The 26,070-nt window shown below is 36.3% G+C and overlaps 1 protein-coding gene across 5 annotated transcripts in view; it reads left to right on the top strand.

The window, feature by feature from the left end:
* NLGN4X (neuroligin 4 X-linked) overlaps window positions 1-26,070 on the top strand; it is a 181,334-nt gene that overhangs the window by 37,587 nt on the left and 117,677 nt on the right. For all 5 annotated transcript variants that reach the window (XM_057419489.1, XM_057419488.1, XM_057419485.1 and 2 more), the window contains exon 3: window positions 20,029-20,874. In XM_057419489.1, coding sequence (XP_057275472.1) covers window positions 20,403-20,874 — 472 coding nt within the window. In that variant the 5' untranslated portion in view covers window positions 20,029-20,402. The remainder of the gene's footprint in view (window positions 1-20,028; window positions 20,875-26,070) is intronic.

Raw genomic sequence — 26,070 nt, 5'->3', positions numbered from 1 at the left:
AGTTGTCCTCATCCTATCAAGGTTGAAAATACACCTCATCTTCATTACTAGGCGGAAGACTGTAATAAGTTTTATTTATTTGGATAGCTCAGCAGTATGGCAGGGGAAGACCATCCTTATCTTTTACTAAGTATTCCTTTACTTTCCCATCAGCCATTGAGCAGCCACCTTCCTTGGTATTTACATGAAAGGAGGAGTGCTGTGTAATAGCACGATCTTGAATCCTCCTGGAGTCCCATGACTTAATTTGAGCTCTGCACACTGCAGTTTATATTGCTTCTAGAAACAGCTGGCAGAAGATGATTCTGGGATCATGAACTCAAGCTTCTAGGAGACAACCGTATCCTGTAATCTTTTTTTTTATTACAGGTTATAATATAGAACACTAAACTAAGGGCTACACTCATTACTGGTGGAAACCAGTCTGTGGATGGCAAACACCATTGTGATCAGACACCAAGATGAGTGGTACAGGTCATTTGCTTGAGGGAAGGGATGCCATGTGGGGGAACCTTGACAGGTTTGAGAAGTGAGATCATAAAAACCTCATGAAGTTGAACAAGGACAAGTGCAAGGTCTTGCACCTGGGTCATGATGATCCCCAATATTAGTACATACGTACTGATTAGTTTTAAAACATGTATAGCATTATAGGTAGCTTGGCATTGGAACTCGAATTTGGGGACAAAATAAGTGGGAAATCGATAGTGATAGAATCACAAAGGTATTTTTATTTTGTTTGATTTTTTAAGGAGTTATATAGAGATGAAATCTTTTTGAATAATGCTCTTATTTTGGCTATTTTCAGCTAATTTCATGGATGTGTATGCTACTCACAGTGCAACGTTATTTATCAAACAGCAGATCAGGAGAATTAAGATTTTCAGTTCCTTGAGAGAAATTTGGGTTCTTAAAAACAGTTTCTAGTATAGTTTTAGGAATAAAAATTCCAGCACTGCAGAGGGTCTGGGTATCTCTTTAAGTACTATGTCATATCTGCTAGCCTTCTAGATAGATATGTTTCTAGATTGCTTTAAGTAAAATGTCTAGATTGTATTGATTTGATAGACATCTAGCTCACCAGTTAGACTACATTTAGCAAAAAAAGTAGTTGTCTACTCCCCAGAACTGAAAATTGCCTCTAGCTTTTGACCTGAGAACAAACATGTGAGATACTGGATGTCTGGGCAGGTACAGAAGTGTATTTTTGTGTTTCTAGAGAAAAATGTGGTTTCAGTGAGCTTTTCGGGTGCCTAGAATATTTACAGGTATTTTGAGTGTTACATCTGAAAGTTTACCTGGAAATTCCTGTAGCTCTAGACCTCAGAGAGCATTAGAATGCAAAAGAATTTATGCACTTCTGAGGTTAACTAGTAAGTCACATGTAGACTATTTGAATACCATTCTGAATTTGTGGTACATACTCAGGATTTTTTGGATTTAACCACAATCTTCTAGAAGTGCATCTCATGGGAAGCAGAGGTCTTATAGATGAAATGAATGCTGACAAAATAAGACACAGTTTTTATGTACTTCTGGGAATGAATTTGTGAATGCTGGTGTTGTAGATAAGGCTGGAGGAAAGCAAAATAGCCTGGGTTTTGTTTCTGAGAAGTTGACTTAAGTATTCTTAAATATCCTAGTATTGCATAGCTTGGGGAAAATTTGTATCACAGTGTCTAAAGAAGAGCAATGAAGCTGGTAAAGGATCTAGAGTATGTCTTACGAGGAGTAGCTGAGGGAGCTGGGCTTCCTCAGACTGGAGATAAGGAGGCTCATGGAGACCTTGTTCTCTGCAGCTACCTGAAAGGAGGTTGTAGTGAGGTGGGTGTTAGTTTATGGTTGGGCTCAATGGTCTTAAAGGTTTTTTCCAACCTGATATTATCATTCTCTAGCTCTTTAATGATGAAAAATACTGAATTATTTATATTCTGTGCCAAATGCAAGCAATCCACTGCAATTATGCTAATCACTGCTGTGAAAACAAATTGATACAGCTGTTGAGTGACTAGGGAAGATGATGGCATGTTTCTTTCTTTTTCAAAATAAAAAAATAAAATGCTTTTGCCAGCAGGAAGCCAAATTGCTTGTAGAAATGTCTTTGGACTGAAAATGACTATTTCATTCTGAAGGCAAATGTATTTGCTTGTTTGTTTATGTGAATGTGAAATACATTTAGCTTTAACTGCATGCCGATTTAGACCCACATATCTGGTATTGTACACTGTAGAGCAGGATTTTGTTTTGATTTTTCATTTACATTGTTCACAAAATACATACATATAGCGTGATTTTATAGAATCTTAAATATGGAAGCTGAAAGTATCTAAAATACACTTTCTACAAATTTCATTAATTAGTACATCTTCTTTCATATGTACTGCTTTGCATTCCATTGTTCTTTCCCAAAGAAAAAGTGAAAGAAAGGAAACAACACAAATACAGTAATACTGTTATCCACTATTTGAAGAAAAGTCCAGAATTATTTGTGTGTAGGTGAAACTACTCAGGTCAGGTAAAATATAGATTCTGTCTGTTTTCAGGCATTATAGCCTCTACTTCTTTCGAACAGCTATGAACTAATAGTATTATCTTTTTTGTCTGGTGCAACTTCAGTAATAGTTATGGAGATTTGCCTGTGCTCACAGCATCAACATGGATTTAAAGCTTACACAACTATTCACAGAATGTTAGCAAAACCAGCTTAATTATTTATGTTTTAGTATGACTTTTGCAAATAACTGACAAAATTGGTGCTTAGCTATAATCTTAAAAATCTGCAATTTTTGTTACTGTAAGAAATTAATAATCTGCAACCAAATCCCTATTAAAATCGTGCTTTGCCTCTCCATGGTGGAAAAAAAGCTCTTTTATCTGGAACAAAGTCATGCATTTAATTCTAATTTAGTTTGCACCCAGTGGAGTTAATTGTCCTGAAAATTTGTGTTGCTTTCATCATTTGAGGCTTTGTTCTTTGTGTTAAAGGTACATAGGTGATCTTTCCTATGCTGTGTCATAACACTGACTCGTCTTATGGGTAGACATGTCATGAACTCAGTTCATAAAAATGAGATGCAAATCCTTCAAAATTATCTATGAATGATGAGCAATCAAACTTTTATGCTGAGTTAGTCTACTTTTACATAATGTTACCAAAAGAGGATGTTAGACTAGAAGACACATATTTGGACTGCTAGTAGACAGCCTTGAGGTTTAATGTCTTTTGCATGTAAAGTTTTAGTACAAGAGTCCTTGCAAAGACCATAATTTAGTAATATTTCATGACCAAGTGTTTCAATAATCTCAATTCCCTCCTTTCATTGTAGCTATTTCTATTTAACTATATTTTTCAATGTAAAATATTAAAAGCTTTGTGTAAAGTGTTAAAAAATAACTCTTTTCCCATTTGTCATTCATCTTTCCAAAAAAGATATACATGTAGAATGACCTGAAATGGAAATCCAATAAAAGGATGGAAAGAGCTGCCAGTTATAACACATTAGTAGGCAAATAAAGCATGCCTACTTTGTAATGAGAAATATAATTATTCCTATAGCTGATTTCCAATTAATGTAACCACTTAATTTTCACTGCATAGAAAAACACGTTCATTGTATTTATACATAGCATTCTCATCCTTTTCCACTGGGATGCTTTTTGCAAGGTGAGTGTGTATACATTGCCAAAATTCTTTGCGGGAATTAGGTTACCTGTGCATATGAAATTATTGTTATTCTGATCCAAGTACTTGATTATGAGGAATTAACAGCCACCTCCCCCCTCAAATTCAAGACTTCTGACAGAATTATGAAGATGTATTAGGATAATTATTAAAATTGGAAAACTTATAAACATAACAATATTTCTGAAGAAATTTTTGTATTCTGCAGTGCATGCTAATTAAAATCACATCGAGCATAAACTGATCATAAATTAATTTAACTGTAATTCAGTTTTCAAAGGATTTATTTCAAATGCTGCATTTCTATATAATTTTCTTTTAAAAACACCAGTTATCCTTGGGGAATTACAATTCTTTTATTTTTCATTTGAATAATAGTTGATTGGCTTGTTTAAATCACATTTTATTTTAATAAGCATCTGATACTAAATTCTTGTAAGAAGATAACGTGTATTTAAGAAATTGATTGGAAATCTATTGTTAGTGAAAATATTCATGTGAATATTGTTTGTAGTTATGATATGCCAATTGTGAGTGAAAAATACAATTTATTGCATATGTCCCAATGTTTTCAATATATTTACTTTTAAAGAAAATAGTAACTTATCTGAGTAACAGTGTTTATGTATTATATGAGTCTTCTTTTGTGTGTGTGTGAACATCAGGAGCTACTGTTGTGGAATCTCCCTCCTTGGAGATGACCAAAAGCAGTCTGGATGTGGTACTGGGCAGCAGTCTTCAGGGGTGGGACCAAATGGCCTCTGGAGTTCTCTTCCAACCAAAACAAATCTTTGATCCTGGTCTTCATTTAAGAGCAGTTCAGTTTTATTCCCAGTGGATTTAAAATAGCTGTATGTGCCTTTCACTTTCATTACCTTGAAGTATCAAAAAGGAGGGGAAAAAAACCACAGGGTTATATTACAAGCTTGCGTAATGATGATCAGTAGCTTGAAAAGCTAGAGGATGGATAATTACAGACTGAAATGGATGATAATTACAGACTTTAGGGATGCTGGGGAGAAACTATTCATTAGGGACTGTAGTGACAGGACAAGGGGTAACGGGTTAAAACTTAAACAGGGGAAGTTTGGATTGGATATAAGGAGGAAATTCTTTCCTGTTAGGGTGGTGAGGCACTGTAATGGGTTGCCCAGGGAGGTTGTGAATGCTCCATCCCTGGCAGTGTTCAAGAGCAGGTTGGACAAGGCCTTGGGTGGCACGGTTTCGTGTGAGGTGTCCTTGCCCATGGCAGGGGGGTTGGATCTTAAGGTCCTTTCCAACCCTAACTATTCTGATTCTGTGGTTCTATGAAAGCATCTGTTGTTGCTACAGTTCTGTTTAAAGGAAGGTGGTTGCAAGAAATATACTTCACTTGACCAAATTAACTGGAAATAAATATTTTAGAGGGTACTGAAATAATTTTAAATTCAAATTTTATTATTAAGTATTAGTGAAATACAGCCGATTGAGTGCAAAGGTGGGAGGCTACAATTCAAAGTTCAGCTAATGGCAGAACAAGAAGCCATCAGAGCTAAAATCAAAAGTGTGAACAGATAATAAGCTACATAAGGGTACAAGAAATTCAAATGCTATTTTCAGTGTAAACTGTAAATTAATGTAGAAGTAGAATTAATTAAAGGACATGCATCTGAATGACAAAGCTGTAATGATAGTGCAGAAATTAAGTAATGAGAGTTTTCAACAGATGAGCTTGGAAAAGAAAACTGATGCATTAGAATTTGCATTGTGGAAGTTGGAGCTGGAACTGAGCAGTCACAGCGGTATCGTGAGAAAAATCCCTGTCTTGTCAGTTTAGTTGTCTTTTAGATTGTGGACTTAGTGCTCTTAAATACTAGAGTAGTACTAGTGGCACAGGATTATGAGCTTGTTAACTTTGAAATACTACCACAGTATGATGTGAGTTAATTTAAAAAAAAAAAAGTAATTGAAGTGTTTTCAGAACTTTCATGCTTTTTCTGATTGTGATGTGCTGGACTGTAACATCATACTTTATTTTTTCCCAAATGACCTGTAGCTGAAAGCAGTCTGGGATTCATCTGATGCAGAGTTTCTTTTTGTAAAAAAATATCTCATGGAGAATTTAATTTAAATCCTCAGCTGAACAGTTTTTACCTATGGTTGTTTATGGTTTAGCATTTGAAATGTATAGGTAGGAAATCAGGGAAAAAAAAGAAATAATTCAGAGTACTGCAGACCTTTTTGTTCAAAATGTGAAATATGTAATCAATATTGCCAGAATATGAAAACAGTGCTTAAAGTTTTTAATATTAGTAGTGCAGATGTGACATCCAGAAACACAGCTATCTTGGTGCAAAAATTTAGGAAACATAATTGTTGCAAATATGCTGAAATTGTTACAAGATTTCAAGATCCCAGGAAATCAGAGCCAGAAAAGTAATGAATCAGGACTCTTAAATGGTTACCTCCTATGGGAATATGCAAAATGGGAAGCAAAATTGAATTCCCAAAAGAAGGTTGGTTAGCAACTTGCCAAGGTGATGGTTATCCTTTCCAGGGGCAGACTTCAAGGAGAGTAGCAGCTAACCTAGTAGCAGTCTAACCTAAAGCAAAAAGAATAGTTTTCTTGTTCTAGAAAGCAGTAAAAATACTGCTGATAAAACATACTGCCCTTCCCACCACTTTAAAAATAAACAATTATATACAAGGTCTTTAGATGATGGATCTTTCTGTTTCATGCCAAAGAAGGCATTATGTAAGGAATTATTCTGAAGAATAAAAGTGTAAGTCAGATCAGACAGGAATTACTGACATGTCTCCAATATGAGGTAGAATAATTTTCTCCTCTGTCAAAGGGATTTAATTGTCTCCCCTGACCTCCATCTGTCCTGTTAATTGGCTGCATTAGTTTGTGGTAGATATTTTTGCTTGGTTTATTAGTGAGATTTCTTAAGATGATATAATAGAAGCACACAGGAAGCTGTAGCTCCTGCCATGTGACAAAGTGCGTTGGTTTGTTGTGGTGTTTTTTTTTCCAATCCTGACCTAAATCAGCTGACCAAATGCAGGAAAAAAAAGATCAGTTCTTCCTAGTTAACTTGACAGCTGCAAATTGTCACCCGTTCTGTTTTTTCTGCAATATTGCCCTGTATGCATATGCTAAAAGGAAAACCAGAAGATGTCTGGGGGATGCAGGGAGAGAATACTAGAAATGCTTTCCAAAACAAATAAATCAATTTGACATCAATTGAATAGATGGGCATGTGTCTTTCTCTGTATATCTTACATAGGTATTTAAAGAGACAAAGGGAAGCTAGAAACAAATTACTAGGGAGGAGATCCATAGGAAAGAATTATGATTTGGAGAACAGGACAAGCTAGTGGTGTGCACTCTGAGAAGTATTTGAGAATTAGACAGGAGACTGAGAAAGCCATGTGCAAAAGAGGAAAAGTGTGGAAGAGACTTTAAGAGGACACATTTTCAAGCAGGGGAGAACAAGAATAAGAGGTCTTGGAAAAATACTGACGCATAATGGTTTGTCATTAAATCATATTGGTAAATGTTACTTCTCATTATGAAGGGTGCTAGTGTATTTGCTTACTTTCTCCTGTTTTCTTTCTATAGTACAGTCAGTGTGAGTATTGCCATATGTATGGGCTACATAGTAAGAGAAATCTCTGAAAAATTAGAGTGTCCTAAAAAATATGATAATCATAGAATGGTTTAGGTTGGAAGGGACCTGAAAAGATCATCTACTTCCAGTGCACTAAACCAGGTTGCTGAAAGCCCCATCCAACCTGGCTTTGATCAGTTCCAGGGATAGGGCACCCACAGCTGCTCTGGGCAACCTTTCCAGTGCCTCACTGTCCTCATAGTGGAGAAGTTCTTCCTTTTATCTACATCTGCTCTTTTTCATTGTAAAGCCAGTCTCCCTTGTCCTATCAGTACATGCCCTTATAAAGTCCCTCTCCAGCTGAGGGATACGACTCATCACTGGTCTCCACCTGGTCATTGAGTCAGTAGTGTTTCATGGGTCATGCTAAAAAGTCATTTATAAGTAGTACTCATTGCATCAAAGGAGTCACAACACATGTGTTTTGTGTCAAGTTGAGAGACAGAAGCAAAATAACCATACATTTCTAACACAGTACTGTTTTTCCACAAACCTATCAATTCTGTGTTAGCAAAGACTAATGTTAGGTGTAAAAGGTGAAAATGCATGAACTTGTAACTTGTTCACTGGGATGTGATTTTTCTTCAAGGGAAATATCATGCAGAGTTTTCAAAATAACACAGAGATGACAGTGATTGTAATAATAATAATAATAATAATAAAAACTGGGGATAAAATGAATTTAATGGAAGGTAGAAAATACCTGAAGGTTAGCCTAAACTGTGTACTGAATTTCTTACCAACGGATCCTGCATCATCTTTAATCAGCCATCAGCAGAACTGATGAAAGGATAAAAACTATTAGGAACTCCAAGCAGAATATTCTCATCCTGTTTTAGTCATGAGGACTTGGTCATGTATGAAACTAACAGGAAAATTAAAAGTTTCTTAATTGTGTATCATGGTTATAGATAAACTTCTGTATATCAATATGTCTGTATTGATAAGAGTTGAGAGAAAGAATCATCTTGCTGTACATTAGCTGTCAGACAGTTATCTAACCTATTCTAGGCTCCATAAACAATAATCTTCAGGATGTTTTCCTGGTAGTTGGCTTCAAGTAATATTTAACACGTATGTTACAGTAGGAAGAATTGCTGCCTGAAATGTATGCGTCTGGTTTAGACAGAATATCCAACTTCTGCACACAAAGTTGGTGAGACGAGCACAAGCTTTAGTGATGTGCCTGAAGTAGAGGAGGTGTGCTTTTTTCATTGTGCTAGGCAAAAATGGAAACTTTCCAATAATGGGAGTGGATGGGTGAGCATTTCTACACTTGTTCCTGGGTTTCCTTTTCTACATTTACATCAGTTCTACACACTAATGAGTAAATATATTATGTTTGAGTTCTGAAAAGTCTTTGATTTAAAAAAAAAAAAAACAGCTAAATTGGAAATGGCCTTTAAGTTCTTCATGTAGTAGATTGATAGGGGCTGTCATGAAAATAATTTTGAGACAATATTTTTTTACCTAAGAAAAAAGCATTCACTTAGTAATTCTGAGATTTCTTCTGGAATTTTTAAAAGAAAGATGATCTGATTTTTGTCATTTGGGGAGGGTGGGGTTGAAAATGAGGGACATTCTTAACTGAATAGAAAATTACTCAGGAAACAAATTTTTATAGCCTTATCCCAAGCAAGCTTAGCTTTCTGTCCTGCTGCCCTTTTTGGCAACAAATAGGTAAAGTTGAAAAAATAATTATTAAAAGAAAAACCAACACAAACTTCAAGTAACTGGTATCACATCCTCTTTTTCAAGCTTGCATATGTGTGGAATTATTTTTTGTAGTATATCTTTGTGCTACTTGGTGTAACAGTTTTAGAATTTGCATTTCCAAAGGCATGGAATTTCAGGAATATGTCTCTTAGGTTTCTAAAAATTGTTGTTGGATTCCACTTTGTTTACTCAGATTTTATTGTTGTTTTACAAATTAATTTCACTCTTGCTGTTGTTCTTGTACATCCTCTCATATTACAGGTTTATCAACATATGTGATTTAAGATGGCAGCCATATTTCATTAATTTTCTGGAGGAACATAAGATATTTTTTCCTAATTTTCCATATTTAAGCAAAAAATATACACTACATACAAGAAGGCAAAGACTACCTTGGAGATCAGGCATACGTCATTGGGCAGGAAGGATATGTCTTGTTCTGCCCATGAACCTACATTTCTGAATAAATAAAATGGTCCAGGTATTGTTCTCTGCCCTTGTGTCCACAGAGCACAGCACATCTGTATAGTGAAAGTCTTTCTTACCTAACCAAAAAAGAAAACCAAACTGAGCTAGCAACAACAACAACAAAATATTTGCCTTATTTGTATTGTCTGTGCTAACAGACACAGCACAAAGAGAGAACCTCCAGCCTGTCCTGTTCCCTGGTCATGCGTGCGCATTGGCTGGCAGGTATGAATACAGTGGCAGGACAGTACTGGAGACTGTGATCTAGCCCTATTCAGTTTGCTGCTTACACTTAAATTCCGGTGCTCACTGCACTGGCCTAAAACTGGACTAAGATCTGGATCCATAATGGGACTTTTTTATGATAATACTCTGTTTATCTTTTAGAGGTCCACAGTGTACAATATAATTTACAACTCCCAGTAGTTATGTCAACTAGAAAGTTAGGAATTTCATCATTCATTATCTATTTATCAGAGACAGGACAGTAAGCAGAGTAGTAGGCAGACTCTTTCTAAGGAAGCTCTTAAGCTCAGTGTTTGGAGGGGAGAGGGGAAGGCAGCAGACAGCATAGGAGTCGTAGCCTTCTTACTGTCTCCAAAGATCTAACGAGTGATTCTGGTAGCCCTATCCTTCATAACATCTCATGGAGATTTGTCTTGCTGAGACAAGCTCTCTTTCCTTAAACACAGGGCTCAAGCTGTCATTTAGCAGGATAAAGCCCAGTCAGTCAGGAGGAGAGCGTCATATGAACAGGAGGACATTTTTCTCTTCTGCTGGTGAAGTTGTCCACTTTCTAGCAAAGTAAGAAACTTAAGGGGAAGAATAAGAAAAAAAATCAATGACGTGATAGCAAAGTAAAGCTAATCCCCAGTCCCAGTTTATATTTCATTAAATTATGCTGCTACAAATTGCATAAGGCTTGCTTGAAAGTGAGAATACCTGTCCAAGAGAGTTTAAACTTCTTTGGACTGCAAAGTTACAGTTCTATTATAGTCCAAAGATGAGACTCTCAGAACAAAAGTTTTCAGTTTAGAATTGACAGTGCTGCACACAGTAATTACAGCTGTCCCAGCCTTATTTGAAATTTAATGTTTGCAACTTGAAAGATGGGAGGTGTAGGTTTAGACTTCTTCAGATTAATGAGGGTAGTCAGTCAACTCTCCTATTTCCAGGATGAGTGCATAATCGTAACATTATCATATGAATGAAGGCAGTATCACCACCTGCTAACTGAACTAGGTAATGCAATGAAAATGTATTCCTGTGTCTCCTGCGTAATTTCACTTCTAGAATTTGTATAATAGAGTATCAACTGGGTTTCTTTGGGAGCCATATAATATGTTGAGGTGGGATGACTACGTGCCCAGTTGCTTTAAATTGCTTTTCCCACCCTGTGTTTAGTTATTGTAACAATTGTAATGTTTCTTCTTAAACTGGATAGCCAACAGGAGGATATCAAATTCTAATCATTAAATAAACTTAAGGGATCAAATTGCCTAACAATCTGTCCCTCAGTTTCTCAGTTGGTTCAGACAGGAGTTTTAGTTGTTTCTACTGCCCTTGGGGAGCACAAACATAGGCTTAATGGTGAAGAGAGAAGGAGAAGAATGAGACCTGTGAGTTTCCCTGTTTAATATTTAGACAAAACCTGATAGATTCCCTCAAGAATTTTTGTTTTCAGTCGTTTGGCCTTTGTTACTGGAGACAAATTTGGACCCATTCCATGACAGAAATTTTTGTTTTGTGTCTTGTAGTGGTAGTAAGCAACAAACTTTAAGATTTTTGAAGATTTATTCAAAACATAAAAAGGTCTGTGCTGCAAATCTAAGAAATTGTATAAAATAGTGGTTTTTGTAGGCATGTAGCCATAAATTATTTTTTTACTCCAGGCATAAGAAATTTTACTCTGCAGGAGCTTTTGCCTTACAGAAACTCAGAGCTGAACACCATCTTGCAGATCATAATCTTTCCTTTTGTAGTAACACTAGGAAACAGAGGTGCAGAAAAGAAATGGAGAGATACAGAGTGTGTTACATTTCTTTTACAAGGTCATATCAGATGTAAAAGCTGGAAATGAAGTCAGCAGTTGTGCTAGACTGTACTGATGCTATTTTTTGTACATTTCCCTAAATTATGTTCTTGAAGATCAGTATTTTCTTATGACTTTGCAGCCACAATTAGACAAAGACTGTTGAATAAATAAATGTATTTTGTGCCATACTAAAAAGTATTTTAGGCATTGGACTCTTTCCAAACAAAGAAGACTTAGTAACCTGTCACATTACCTTTAAGTCAAAGCTAATTGTTGCTTTATTATTTGTGTCCTGACCTTTTCTTGCATTATGGCTTCAGACTTTTAAATGTCTATAGTGTCCATTCAGTATAAGGAAGCTTAAACTCATATAACAAATGGTCAGATTTTGATCTGAGTGGAACACACCTGGATTTTGAGATAATTAGTACCGTAAAGTTTATGTTTGCAAAGTTTATGCCATGTTTCTTTCTTCTTAATATTGACACCTTATATTTACTTGCAATCTTCATTGCTTTATCTGAAGAAAGAAAATATCATGAAAAATGAAAAGTGTCAAGTATTGTGAATTACTGAAATTTTTTCATGCTGCTTATGTGTAATAGCAGTTAAAATTAGAGTGCAAAAATCAGTGAGGTAAGTACAACTGACCTAACTGAGCATTTCCAGTTAGTCTTAGGTCCTTCTGGCTGTAATGTTTTTTTTAACATTTTAAATACAGAAAAAAAACAACAGGGAAACTGTATCTGATTGTTCAACAACAGCTTTTTATAATCAGATCCAAGCATCTGACTTTTTACAAAGTGTTTAAGAAGGGTAGTTTTTTTTCTATTTTTCCTGAAAAGGGGTGATGATCACACTTCTACTATCTCTCTCTTCCCTTTGAAATTGTTTTCCTTATTGGGAGACTTGCAGTTTTCAAAAGCAGTGTAGGTGCCACACAGCCTTTTCTTGTAATCCCATTGTTCTTTCTGATAGACTTAGAAATTTAGAGTAAGACTGGTAGCTGCAGGCAAGAAACAAATACGTAAAATAAATGTGTCCATTTTCTGAAAAGTAAATGGTGAATGTAGTTTCTAATGTGAGGGAACTACTGACACTGTCCAACTCTATCTGAGACACTAACTGGAGAAATTTATAGCAAGATAAATGCAGCATGTTATTTGAAAAATGCACAAAAAAGTATGTAACTAATTTGTCTTGCTTTTCAGGCTTTATCTGCGTATTTAAAAAAAAAAAAATAAATATCTATGTTTGTCCTCAATTATGTCTAACCATAAACCTAAGACCAACTCCGTGGTCCATAATGATATTTATATAGTTGGCATTTATTTTCACTTTAAGAAAGGGTACATTATAGTTTTTAACTTTGCATAACTGATATTTTGCTTTCTTTCAATTTCTAATCTTATCAATTCACAGTTCTCTTGAAAATTTAAAGTGATACATTAGAATGTGTTGTATTCTGAATTGCTAAAATTTCCTTTGATCTCTATTACCTGTTGAATTGCTGTGACTGAACATCAGTGTATTACCACAGAAATCATACTGATGTATAACTTGGTTAATCCAATTGATAATACAGTTATGTAGTTCAGATACTCACCCCTAGTGAAGTTTGTAATGCTAAAACTAGTGTTACTATAAGTCTGGATTTACTTTTTTTTTTTTTGGGGGGGGGCAGACTTTTTGGTTTCTGTGTGATTTTTTTAATAATAATAATAAATTTTTCCAATCTATTCTTACAGGGAAAATGCCTACAAAAATTCAACAAAATAAACATGACACGTGTTAATTTAAGGCCAGGCATTGCTGTAGTTACAGTTCTGAGATTTAAAAACGTCTATGATTGGCCAATTTCAGTTAATAACTGACTAACCTAAGTAACCCAGTCCAGAAACTACACACGCAACTGCTCATGACTGATGTTTCTTTATGGCGTTCACTGTAATTTTTTTCTGGCTTTTCTGAATGGCTTTATGTAGCCTGAAGAAGACTGAAGTTAAGCTCATTTCAGTTTATTAGCAAAATAGTCCTAGAAGCTGGGGGAAAAACATAAAGAAATAAATATTATTTTTTAATAATTATTTGAAAGATGGTAGACAAAACTAATATGCATTTACTGATATTTGGAAGAGTTCTTATGTTACTAAACAAACATTTTTAATAGACCGATGATTAAGAGGTTGCAGTGCTGAATTTGAGGTAGAGGTGCATTTGGGAAGTGCTTTTACAGAAAACAACTGCATGATTTTCTGCTAAAGTTCCAAGTTACATGAATGCTTTGCTAAAATTAATATTCAGCATATTCAAAAATTGTTATGCCTTATGTAGTTCTTACTTATAGTGCCCTGCCCCTATGTTAATTTATGTATGCTTAAAACAGGATAATATTTTTAATTTTATTAAAAAAAAAACACAACCAAGCTGTGTGGTTCAGTTGATACGCTGGAGAGAAGGAATGCCATCCAGAAGGACCTTGACACACTTGTGAGTTGGGCTGATGCCAGCTTCATGAAGTTTAACCATGCCAAGTGCAAGGTCCTACCCCTGAGTGGGAGCAATCCCTGGCACAGCTACCAGCTACAGGTTGGGCAAAGAGATTCAGAGTAGCCCTGCGGAGAAGGACTTGGAGGTGCTGGTCAATGAGAAAATGAGCATGAGCCGGCTTCAGTGTGCGCTCACAGCCCAGAAAGCCAACTGTATCCTGGGCTGCATCAAAAGGAGCGTGACCAGCAGGTGGAAGGGGGTGATCTTCCCCCTCTGCTCTCGTGAGACCTCACTTGGAGTATTGTGTGCAGTTCTGGTGTCCTCAACATAAAAAGGACATGGAACTGTGTTCAAGGTGTTCAAAGACGGGTTAGACAGAGCCTTGGGTGGCATGGTTTAGTGTGAGGTGTCCCTGCCCATGGCAGGGGGGTTGGAAACTAGGTGATCTTAAGGTCCTTTTCAATCCTAACCTATAATTCTGTGACTCTAGACCAAACCAAACAAAGAAAACCAAAACACAAAAAAATCCCAAACAAGCAATCATACAACCAGCCCTCCTCCCCCTGCAAAGAAAAAACCCAAACCACATAACTAGCAAAAAAACAAACCACCATGCAGCTACTTCACAACTTTTGAAATTTTATCTTTCAAGGGGAGGAAGAGAAGGGAAAGAAGAAAATCCACAGTTGATATTTTTGATAAATGAAATATTTCTGAAATCTTCATATTCTGCAAAAAGCATTGCATACTGTACAAAATATCACTGTAAGGAGAATGTGAATTTGTATTGATTACAAATTTTTTTTTGTTCTGATGACTAATCAGTGACTCTTAAATTTAAGCTAATCAAGCTGACTATGCTTTCAGAGCATATGTCTAGAGAGAGATGTGGGTATTTAACCTCATTCTGTATTGAGATCATACCTATGTACACATCAAAAACCTTGCCCAGGGAATTAGAGCAGAAGGGAGGGACAGAGGCTGAAGGTGGTCAGGGACTGAAAGCTGAGGTGTACAGTAGAGCACTAGTTGTTTTAGATAAAATATGAGCAACTGCAGGAAATCTGTGCAGTCATCAGTCTCCTGTGGTCATATAATTTATTTGTGTTTGTTTTTTTTTTTGTGGCTGTCCATGATCTGGACAAGCAGGTCAAAAAAACATGAAATCACTTTAGAGTTTTCTGTTCTACCCTGGATGACTTTTAAGCCATGTCTTACAATTCCCCAGCAGATACAGAATTAGTGTAGAGCTACTGACATATGCTCAAGTTGAAAAAGTGCTAGCTGCAGATCCTGCAGGTTAGCCTGATTTATAGACTATTTAGGAGTCTCTAAGTGTAACTTGGGGCGCAGATTTACAAATGAGTTCAAGTGGTGTTTCTAGTAGATGCACATTCATGTTGATTTCAATTTGCATTTACTTCAAAGACCATAGGTGTCTCATCAGCCTGAAATTACACTCTTTTGCCAATAAAGAAGTCATGTATGTAATTTCAGATCTTTGTCTTCTCCTTGTATGAAGGAGAAGTTGCCGGAAGTTGCCAGTTTAGACTGAATTTGGAGTGATTGGTTTTGATTGAGTGGGTGATGCTTCCAGCTAGCAAGTGTCTGCAAGCAAGTTTGTACACATTTTTCCAATACTTGAAGCAGTAAAAAAAAAAACAAAAAACAAACCCCAAAACCAATCAAAAAAACCCCATGGAAAAAATACAACAGTATTAGTGATAATAAATAAAGACATGGCAAGTACATTTCTACCTGTAGACTTGGTATGTAAAGGTGTATTGCATAGCTGACTGGATACATGTAGATGTGCCTTAAAGTTATTTTGGTATAGTATCTAAAGCTATTCTAAAATGTATGCAGTTATTTCTTTAAAATTAATCTCTAATTGCAATCTGTACTTCGTGTCTTACAGCCTTTTTAATGATGCACATAGCAAAATCAGCTAGTTCATCTATGTATTGCCAGCATGCTTTCTTCCTTATCTCTTGATCCTCTTACTGAAAGATATTCCATGTATCTTTCTCTGTGCATGAATGTGTATGTCTTTCATGTGTGAAAATAACCTTCTGAAAATGATAATTTCTCCAGCAGTATGTCAGTAAACTGAAAAGTGGGATATTTTCTGACTTACAGTCTCTTTGCAACACAGTTTTTTTCCAGGGGACTTCTTTTAAAGACTTTCTTGACACAGTGGTCACATGTAACTTACTGCTTATGTAAACTTTTTCAAGATACCTGTTTAACAAGAAATACAACAAATTTTTATTCTGTCTGTTAACCTCTTAAGGGGCTAACAACAATAAGTTTAATAATCATGCTCATCACAATAAATATTTTTTTTATTCTGACTTACCATCTTAGAAGTACTCTTGTATGGTATAAACCTTGCCTATGCTAATGCACTTGTTACTATCCAGTGTTTGTCTGTCACTGGTTGGCATAGGCTGCAGGTCTGGTATAGGTCAATCACTGGGGCTGAGAGAGCTGGCTATAATTTGCATGTTAGCCAGTAGTTTGTTTCCTTACACATTCAGGAGATGTCAAATCTATGTATATGTGTGCGTGAATCAGAAATGCAAAGTTTGCGTATACTTCTCTTAAGATATAGGGGGATATAAAACATTATATGAGTGGATTTAATATCCACAAATCTACTTTTGTTGGTCGTATTTTCTAGATAAGGAATCAGTTAACAAATTCAATTCCAGGTCAGTAATGAATGTTTCCCTTTTCCTATCCTCTCAACTTATTCAAAATAGCAACATATAACCAGATATTTGATCCAAAGATAACCTATAATTAGTACTAATAAATATTAAGTCGTATTTTCAACAGTTGTATACTATCTGTAGTATATGTATCAACTGAGGAGTTCCACTTTCCTTCATATTGCAATTTTTCATTCTCTCCATGCTGCTAAGATATTCACTGTTATTTGTCATTCCCGTTTTCTTTTCTTGATTTGTTTCCTGTTTTTTCCATTTGCTGTTTGCCCAGACAAGTTTTTTCTCTATCCATTTTTCATCACCTAGGTCACTGTCTTTCATAGAATCACAGAATCATATAAAGACCTTAAGATCATCTAGATCCAACACCCCTGCCATGGGCAGGGAAACCTCACACCAAACCATGCCACCCAAGGCTTCATCCAGCCTGGCCTTGAACACCTCCAGGGATGGAGCATTCACAACTTCCTTGGGTAACCCATTCCAGTGCCTCACCACCCTCATACTAAGGAACTTCTTCCTTATATCCAAACTAAACTTCCCCTATTTAAGTTTGAACCCGTTACCCCTTGTCCTGTCACTACAGTCCCTAATGAAGAGTCCCTCCCCAGCACCCCTATAGGCCCCCTTCAGATACTGGAAGGCTGCTATGAGGTCTCCACGCAGCCTTCTCTTCTCCAGGCTGAACAGCCCCAACTTCCTCAGCCTAATTTCATACAGGAGGTGCTCCAGTCCCCTGATCATCCTTGTGGCCCTTCTCTGGATTTGTTCCAACAGTTCCATGTCCTTTTTATGTTGAGGACACCAGAACTGCACACAATACTCCAAGTGAGGTATCAGAAGAGCAGAGTAGAGGGGCAAGATCACCCCCTTCCACCTGCTGGTCACGCTCCTTTTGATGCAGCTCAGGATACGGTTGGCTTTCTGGGCTGCGAGCACACACTGAAGCCAGCTCATGTTCATTTTCTCATCGACCAACACACCCAAGTCCTTCTCCACAGGGCTGCTCTGAATCTCTTCTCTGCCCAACCTGTAGCTGTGCCTGGGATTGCTCCGACCCTGGGATTGCTTCCTTCCACTTTGTCATTTTTTTCAGTGTTTTATTCCGTGTTTCTTTTTCTTACTATATTGCTACAAACTTATCCAGTGTGGGTGTCAAGGGAATAGGATCTGTTGTTTTTTCCTGAGCAGAGGTTAAATCCTCAGTTGGGTATGACTGGAAATTCTGCTTTGTGCTTCATGGTCAGAAAAGTGTACCAAAGTCAGGCTATGAGAGAGCAAGAGGGAACACCACCCAAAACCAGTTGCTTGCGGCTGACTTCGATTGTTAAAAATGGTAACAGAAACCAGAGGGGAAGACAGTGCTTCAGGAGGAGTTTTCAGCTAGCTGTCTGAACGCTCTGAGCGCTCAGAGTGGGGCTGCTCCATGGGCGAGGATTAGCCAGGAGCTGTAGGTGCTGCAGGACTGGCAGGGAAATACTGCTGCTCTTGGGGCATTCTCCTAAAGCACCCTACTGATGCTGGGCTGGAGACACTGACAGGTTGCTCCCACTGTCCTGTGGTTATTGGACAAGGCAGGGTAAGGAGTCAGATCCAAGGCAGACCTGGGGACCCAGTGAGGGCAGGACCCAGGCTGATGGACTGTATGGGCACAGTTTCCTGCAGCATAGCTCAGGCAGGGACTGATGGCCCTGGTCGTGCCCTCGGGGAACTGTTACTGATTTGTCCTCCAGAAACTATGCTTAAATTGCAAGTCCTTCGGAGACAGCATCTAAGCCTATTATCTGTCAGTGAAAATGTCAATAGAAATTTTGATTCACCATAAGTAATATGCATCTGATAATTTTCTGGCTCTGGTATTCAGGTGTTTCAAAAGTTTTGGTATATGAGTGCTAAAATGAAGCCATTGAAGAATCCCAGGGGTTTTGAGAAAATGAGATATCTTTCTTTCAAATGCCTTTTCTTATCTAAAAGAATCAGCATAGATGTCTCCTGTGATTATTTTTGGGGTGTTTGTTTTCTTTTGTGAGCTGGTTTTGATTTTTAGGTTGGTTTTTCTTTTGTGTTTAGTTTTGGGTTTGGTTTTTTGTTTGTTTCTTTGTTTTGTTTTTTGCCTTTTTTGGGGGTTCTTGTTTTGTTTGTTTGGTTTTGTTTGTTTTATTTTGAAATCACTGTCAGTAGCTATGTACCTTTATTTTTCTGCTTTTCAAATCTCTTTTTATATCTTCATGAGAGAGTCTTGACTGAAAAAAGGACCTAGTAGTCCGGTTGCATGAATTTTATATGTGTGTGTTCATCATATCAAATGTAAAGTGTCAGTATCAGTTTCCCATAACAAAGAGCTTTTTAGCTGTGGTTTTATTATTTGTCATTTTGAGTTGAATAATGGATAAAAGCAAGCTCTTTCAGGGAGGAGAATGCAAGAGTTAACAAGTGCTCCGTGTTTACTTATGCTACCTGTGATGGTTAGCATATATATATGTGTGACTTTTATTAAAAATTAACAGAATTGTATGAATTGCCTTCTGTCTAAAAATTAAAAACAGAAGAATGCAAGAAGGTAACGTTGCATCGTTGTAACAATATATAGGTCAAAATCTGACTTTTGAGAAATTTTACAATTTTTCTCTTCAGTTTCCACTCTTCCTTTTTATCAGACATAGAACAAAGAAAAGATACAAAACCCGGTAACTTCAGATCTAATTTTGACAAATTGTTCTCATGCTTGATTTGAACTAGTGCTATTACATCAATTGGAATTTCTCAGTTAGATACAGGTGACTTAGGTTGCCATACAGAAGTGTAGGGATACCTGTGAAAAGCAACAGAAACATTATCCAGTGCAGCAAAGTATTTAATAAAGGTTTCAAGTGGGAGTGCACATGTGCTTAAGAGGAAATGCTTGTTTATTTAGGGCAGAAAATACCCTGGAGCTAGCACTTCATTTGATACCCTTCCTGAAAGCAGCAGTGTTTGGGCTGTGGTTTGGTTTGGAAGCATGTACAGGAGCAGAAATATTTGGTTTGCGGTATAACCTCTGACAAGCTTGTGGCTTTAACTTTCAGCTCTCTTACCTTACGTATCTTTGGAAACACATAGCTAACCATGGTGGCTACAGCTCATAAAACATTTGTGAGCCTTGGCATGGAAGTAGTGTGGGAATTTAATTGTTTGGTTTGTTCTTTTAGAATAGATTTATGCCAATATGAATGTGTCTGTTGATTTGTCTTGCTTCTTTTTTCTTGGCCGCAGGCTGACTGAGTGGGCTGGACTTCACTGGGAGGAGCCATTTTGCTGTGAAGTGGAGTAACTGTGGATCTCTCCCCATGCTGCTTGCTGGGAAGTGCTGTACATTGCCAGGATTAAGCCAATGCTGAAGCCTGGGATGAGCCTTAGGGGCAAACACTTCCTTGCTTCTTCTGATGTTGGGATTTTTCTGTGGCCAGTCAGCTGAGACACCTACCACACATTAGCTTTTGTAGTTTTGCTGCTTGAACAAGGTTACATTTTCCCTCACTTCATCTCCTTTTGACTACTTTTTTATGTTATTAGTTTTTATTTTCCTTGACTGACTAATTTTCTCCTGGCTGTGGAAGAAAAGGGCCCTGCTGATGTTGATTTAAATAATGTCGAAACCAATGGGACTCCTATGGCTGCCTTTGATCTTCACCCCAGTGTGTGTCATGTTGAATTCTAACTTCCTGCTGTGGATAACTGCACTGGCTATAAGATTTACTCTCATTGATGGCCAAGCACAATACCCAGTTGTTACCACGAATTATGGCAAAATACGTGGTTTAAGAACACCTTTGCCTAATGAGATCCTTGGTCCTGTGGAGCAGTACCTGGGTGTTCCTTATGCCTCTCCTCCGACTGGAGAAAGGCGTTTTCAGCCCCCAGAGCCACCATCATCTTGGACGGGTGTCCGCAATGCCACACAGTTTGCTGCCGTCTGCCCTCAGTACCTGGATGAGAGGTCACTGCTCAACGACATGCTGCCAGTCTGGTTTACAGCCAATCTGGATACTGTAGTGACATATGTTCAGGATCAAAATGAAGACTGTCTGTATTTGAATATCTATGTGCCCACAGAAGATGGTAAGTACTCCAAGGATCACACAACCATGCACTCACCAGTTATGCACATGAGTAGTAGCCAAATCTTAAAGGCATCTTGCTCAGTTTCCTCCATGTTTAGTCTGTGGAAATAGATCATGCCTCTGAACATGCATTATAAGTAATACTCTGTTGATTGAACATGCTTACATGAATTCTCTCTCATGTTTCAGTGTAACATCAAACCGCAATTTCATTTGCAGGCAGTAGCCAGAGTGCGTAAGCCAGTTTGAAGTTTACATTTACAGTACAGCTGAGCATCATTCATAAGAGAGGAAAGTGGGAATAATCAATAACCAGAAGTAATACATTTATTTTCCATGCATTAATGGTACAAATACTGCCACATACTAATTTTTAAATGAGAATCTCGCCTCTTACTTTTTTGTTTAGTTTTATTACAATACCTCTGAGCCTATTGTTAACTCTGATTTTAATAGACAATAGAAAATTGTTATAGTAGTTCAATATGCTGGTTTAGTTTCCAGGATTTTTACCTATGAAACTTTTCAGTCCAACTTATTTTTCTTCATTCATTAAATCTAAAATGAAGTAAACATGATAGTATTATGCAGAGCTGAATAGGTAGCTTTAAACTTTCGTCGGTTTTCTGCAGTCTTCTGAAGAGGACTATTTTAAACTACCTTCTGTAGGCAAAAAAGAATGAACACAATTGGTAACACACAACTCTTTGAACTTCATAATCTCAGACTTAAAATTTCTAGCTTTATGGCATGCTGAATGTGTCTTTTGTTGTTCTGAATGGTATTGCTCCTCACAGACAAGAAGACCTGTTTTCATCAGGTCCCTAATGAGTTAAGTTATTTGATATCACAGGGATACAAGAAATTCTACTGGCAGTTATATTTGATATTCTGCTAAAAGCCAGTTCTTTCAGCCACTTAGAGCGCAGTTACCAATGCATAACGTGACAGATTTCTCCCAGATAATGCAGATCCCTTCACTTTAGCTGAGGGTTTGATTTGCATAACCAAGGCATTGTTATTTCTCAGTAACCATGCTCTAAATATGCAAATTTTGTACTTTGATTATTATAATCCTTCTGCCTTGATTGGCTTCTTTACTCAGAATTTCCAAGCTGTTTGCCAGCAATAAACATGCCACCTTCTTTTCCTGTTCTCATCAGCTGAAGCAAAATCTTGAAAGTTAAAATTAAAGGAGTAAGGTTTGGGAGTACTGGGGGCTCTGCAAATATAAATACTACTAAGCTGCTTAAATATAAAGTACTCTGAAAGTAAAGATGTGTGTATGGAGGCTCTGATGCACATGTGTGTGTGTGCATGCATGTAGACGAAGGGGCAGATCATTCTAGTCAGTTCTTTCCCTCTCCCAGGCTCATTGCGCTGTATCTCACTCCTTGGGTAGTAAGATAGATAATTCTTTCCCAAATTTGTTTATGTTCTGGATTTGTAATGCAGCTTTTATTTAGTCACTAGGTAAGTTTGCCCTAAGAAAGCATTTCAGGTTAAGATTTTATTTGTTCTTGCTGTGCAGGTATCTGAGCTTTGCTAACTCAGTCTTATTTCAAGGCCCTAGTAAAAAGACTTTTCATCCATTAATTAAGGAAGACAGGAAATTAGATATGGCAAAATATATACAGATATCTAGGAAAAGTATATTTGATATTGAATAGATAATAATAAAATACCATGTGCTGAATGACTGAGAATCTGTAAAATTCCTTATCTTGCCTGTAATAGCTAATAGCATTTGCTCTTAGATCAAAAAGAGAAAGGACTGATAAATTTATATTTTGTAGATGATTTTGTCTGCTTAATTCCAAAATTTGGAATTGTGTTCCTCTCGGTTTTAGGTTTTGTTTTTACACTGAATAGCATCTACATTGAATCTGTCTTCTTTCATTTATCCTTTTTAAAACATAAACCTATGCATAAAAAAGTATATAGCTGAATAATGAGAAACAAGGTTTAGTGTCAGTGATGAAGGTAAGATTGCTTCTGTACAATATAACAAGCATTGTTAACAGGTTCCAATGGGGAAATGGGAAACTTAATAAATGGAGTATAGGATGTTTTAATTGTATGCTGTATATCCTATTACCAGTTAAATATAACTTGGCTTTTTTGGTGAAGAAAATATGCAACCTTCTGCTCGTAAAGATAATTAAGGACTGACCTACAGATTACATCTCCTAAGTTAGTGTGTGTCCAAATGATGCTAAATGTGAACAGCCTTTAATTGTAGTCCATACAATCTGATTAAACGCATTATGATTCATTATATGAGTTTTAGTTGGCAAAAATAAGCTATGTTGTTATGGAGACAGACCATGAAATTAGTTTTTGAAGCAAAATCTCAGAGTGAATGACTTTGAGTAGAATTTACATTTTCAATTCTTTCACAAGTACAGATGCATTTAAAAAAGATTTGAAACTGTTTTGTGTCTGGGAGAAAAGGTGGATGGAATCATCCAAACCTAATTAATGTTCTGACTGTGAAACATAATCTGAATAATTTTCTACTTTTTTTTTTAAACTTTGGTGAAAAACATGAATGAACTAAGTGTGGTTACACACAGTGCTTACTTCAAACCAATCCTAGTAAATATCTAATCAGAATATAGCTTGGGTTTGGTTGGGTTTTTTGGTTTGCTTTGCTGCTGGTTTGTTTGGCTTTTTTTTTTTTTTTTTTTTCACTGTATAACATGACCTGTTTCTTATCGCATGTGTGGTTTGGTCAAAGGGAACCAAATTTTGATCATGTACTTTGAATGAACTATTGAAGAATAAATGCACACATCATTCATGTCATTGCAGAATTGCTTCTCCAGCATTCTGCCAGTGTAAATGAATGAAAATAAGAGTAGAATACAATCCCTTTAACTGGGTAGATAAGATCAGTTAGTTATAGTAAAATAGTTTTAAATGTTGGTACTTCTATTGAATTAAATGACATAAAATTCCATAATTCCTTAAAATAGTTAGAGCGTCTGGGCTAAGAAATTAAAAGTGCCTTGTTATACAGCTTATGTCTGTGTTAATCATAGCCTTTCTTTTGACGCTGAATTTCAAATGTCAAATAGCAGCAGAATCCTGTCAGAATTTTCTGTGTTAAAATGTTCTCACAAGGCAAAAAGCATCTTTGATTTTAGGGGCTTTTTTTTTGTTTTTAATTTTTGGTGAAAATATTTTTCATAATAGAAATTAAAACACATAACAGAATATTTCTGGAATTCTGGCTATGTGGATTTTTATTCTTTTGCTGCTGTTCACTGGACAAGAGGTTTTTACTGACACTTTCCTTAGGGTAACATTTGTGTTTCAGAGAATCTGGGGTAGCTGAAGAATGATAATAGGTTTTTTTTTGCCTTTGCCTTTGGAAATGAAAGAGTTGAGCCACTATAATCCATTCAGGTTTGTTTTATTTTTTCATAGTAAGTATAAAAATGCAATTATTTTAAAGAGATGCAGTACGAGCAACAAAGAAAATTTCACAAGTTTTATGTGTCAAAGCTGTCATCATAAGAAATTACTCAGAACTGAAGCAAATAAAATATTTATAGTGAAATTATCATTTTATCAAAATTACTTTCTAAACAATTGGGTTGATCTTCAGAATCATTTGTGTGGGTTTGTATTGTCTTGTCTGTAATTTTCCCCAAGAATACTTGATTGTCAGCTTTGAGGAGGTCATCTAGGGAAATGATATTGAGGACAGTCTGTTTATCATATCTTCAGTCTGAATATGGGTTTATCTACAGTGGAAATGCTAGATTGAAGAGGACACAGACTGTTAATCGGCTGTGTTTAATCCCTGGCCTTTATCATTTGAATCTGTGGATGCTGAAGGAGATTGCTAACTCCTATCGTAACTGGGAAAAAAAAAAAAAAAAGGAACAAAAACCAGAAAAGACCCTTGATTTGGATTTCTTTCACAGTAAACTTCAAAATTTTATTAGTAACAAGGAAAGATAAAAATTAAAAAAAAAACCCAGCAAACAAAACTCAACATGAACAAATCTTTATTTGTTTAAAACCTGCTCTGCTCTGTTCAAAAAGGAAGATATAATAAAAAGATGTCTTTTTGTTTTCTTAACATGATCAATAGTAAGTGTATAAACTTATTTTGGTATGTGGATAGAAGGTACTTTTTACACAAGTGCACAGCTACTCAACCACCATATAACTGTTAAGGATTAACTAATGAAGTATTCAGCATCTTCAGAGGTTTATTCACTGAAAATGCTCTGTGAACTCTTGTCTCATTTATATTACAACAAATACAGCTGAAGTGACAACAAAAGGTGATAGGCCATGATACTTATTAAAGCTGACTGGGTAGGTCATAATTTTTTCATTAGATTAGGGAAACTGAGAATATTGTCCAGAATTAATGGTATGTTTAACTGTGAGCTACCAGGAAGAAAAAAGTCTTGGTCAAGAGCAGAGAGATCAGCAATGTTCCTTCTCTGGGCAATCATGTGAAGTGAAGGTACCTTCATTTTTTTAGACTCTGTGTCTGTTTGACTAAGAAATAGAGAAAGTAAAAACTTGAACACAGCTGATAAACAAGATATGCCTTAGCTGATTTCTACAGCCTGTATATAGGTTCGCTTTTTCACATTAGTCGAATGCCTGCTTAGTATATAAGTGAGTGTTTGCAGCCTTCTCCTTGTCATTGCTCTTGAATTGTAGTCTCTGTTTAACTTGGAAAAGTATTTTTAGCAAAATTATACAGATAAAACCTAACTGATAATTTTATTTATTTATTTATTATTTTTGTGGGAAAAAGGAGGTGATAGCAGAAAGATGAGTCCTATCATTACAATTACTTGATTGCATGGAATAAAAATATTACAATTACTTGATCACATGGAATAAAAAAAAAAACTTCAATGGTTTCTTTAATAATATATGAAACAAGAGTCTATACATAAAATAGTAACATAGTGTACAAGACAGATGCAGTATTGTACAATATTATTTTCGTTGAATTATTAGTACGTGATAATAGCAATAGTAACTTTTATTTTCCAAATAAACCTGAATTTCTGTGCAAGATTCTCCTAAACTGTATGTGGTGTCAAGTTTCAGCAGATGCGTATTGACATTTTTCAGGTAATCTCGAAATTGCAGTTGTTCTATTATTTCTTCACTACTTTTGTCAAAGCAGATACTTGAGAATCAAATCCAGGAT

This window comes from Pezoporus wallicus, unplaced genomic scaffold (genome assembly GCF_028554395.1).
Source record: "Pezoporus wallicus isolate ANWC-B61680 ecotype Strahan unplaced genomic scaffold, APGP_CSIRO_Pwel_v1 contig_5767, whole genome shotgun sequence".
Lineage (NCBI taxonomy): Eukaryota > Metazoa > Chordata > Aves > Psittaciformes > Psittacidae > Pezoporus > Pezoporus wallicus.
Note: the sequence above shows the minus strand (reverse complement) of the source record. Positions and strands in the feature narration are given on the sequence as shown.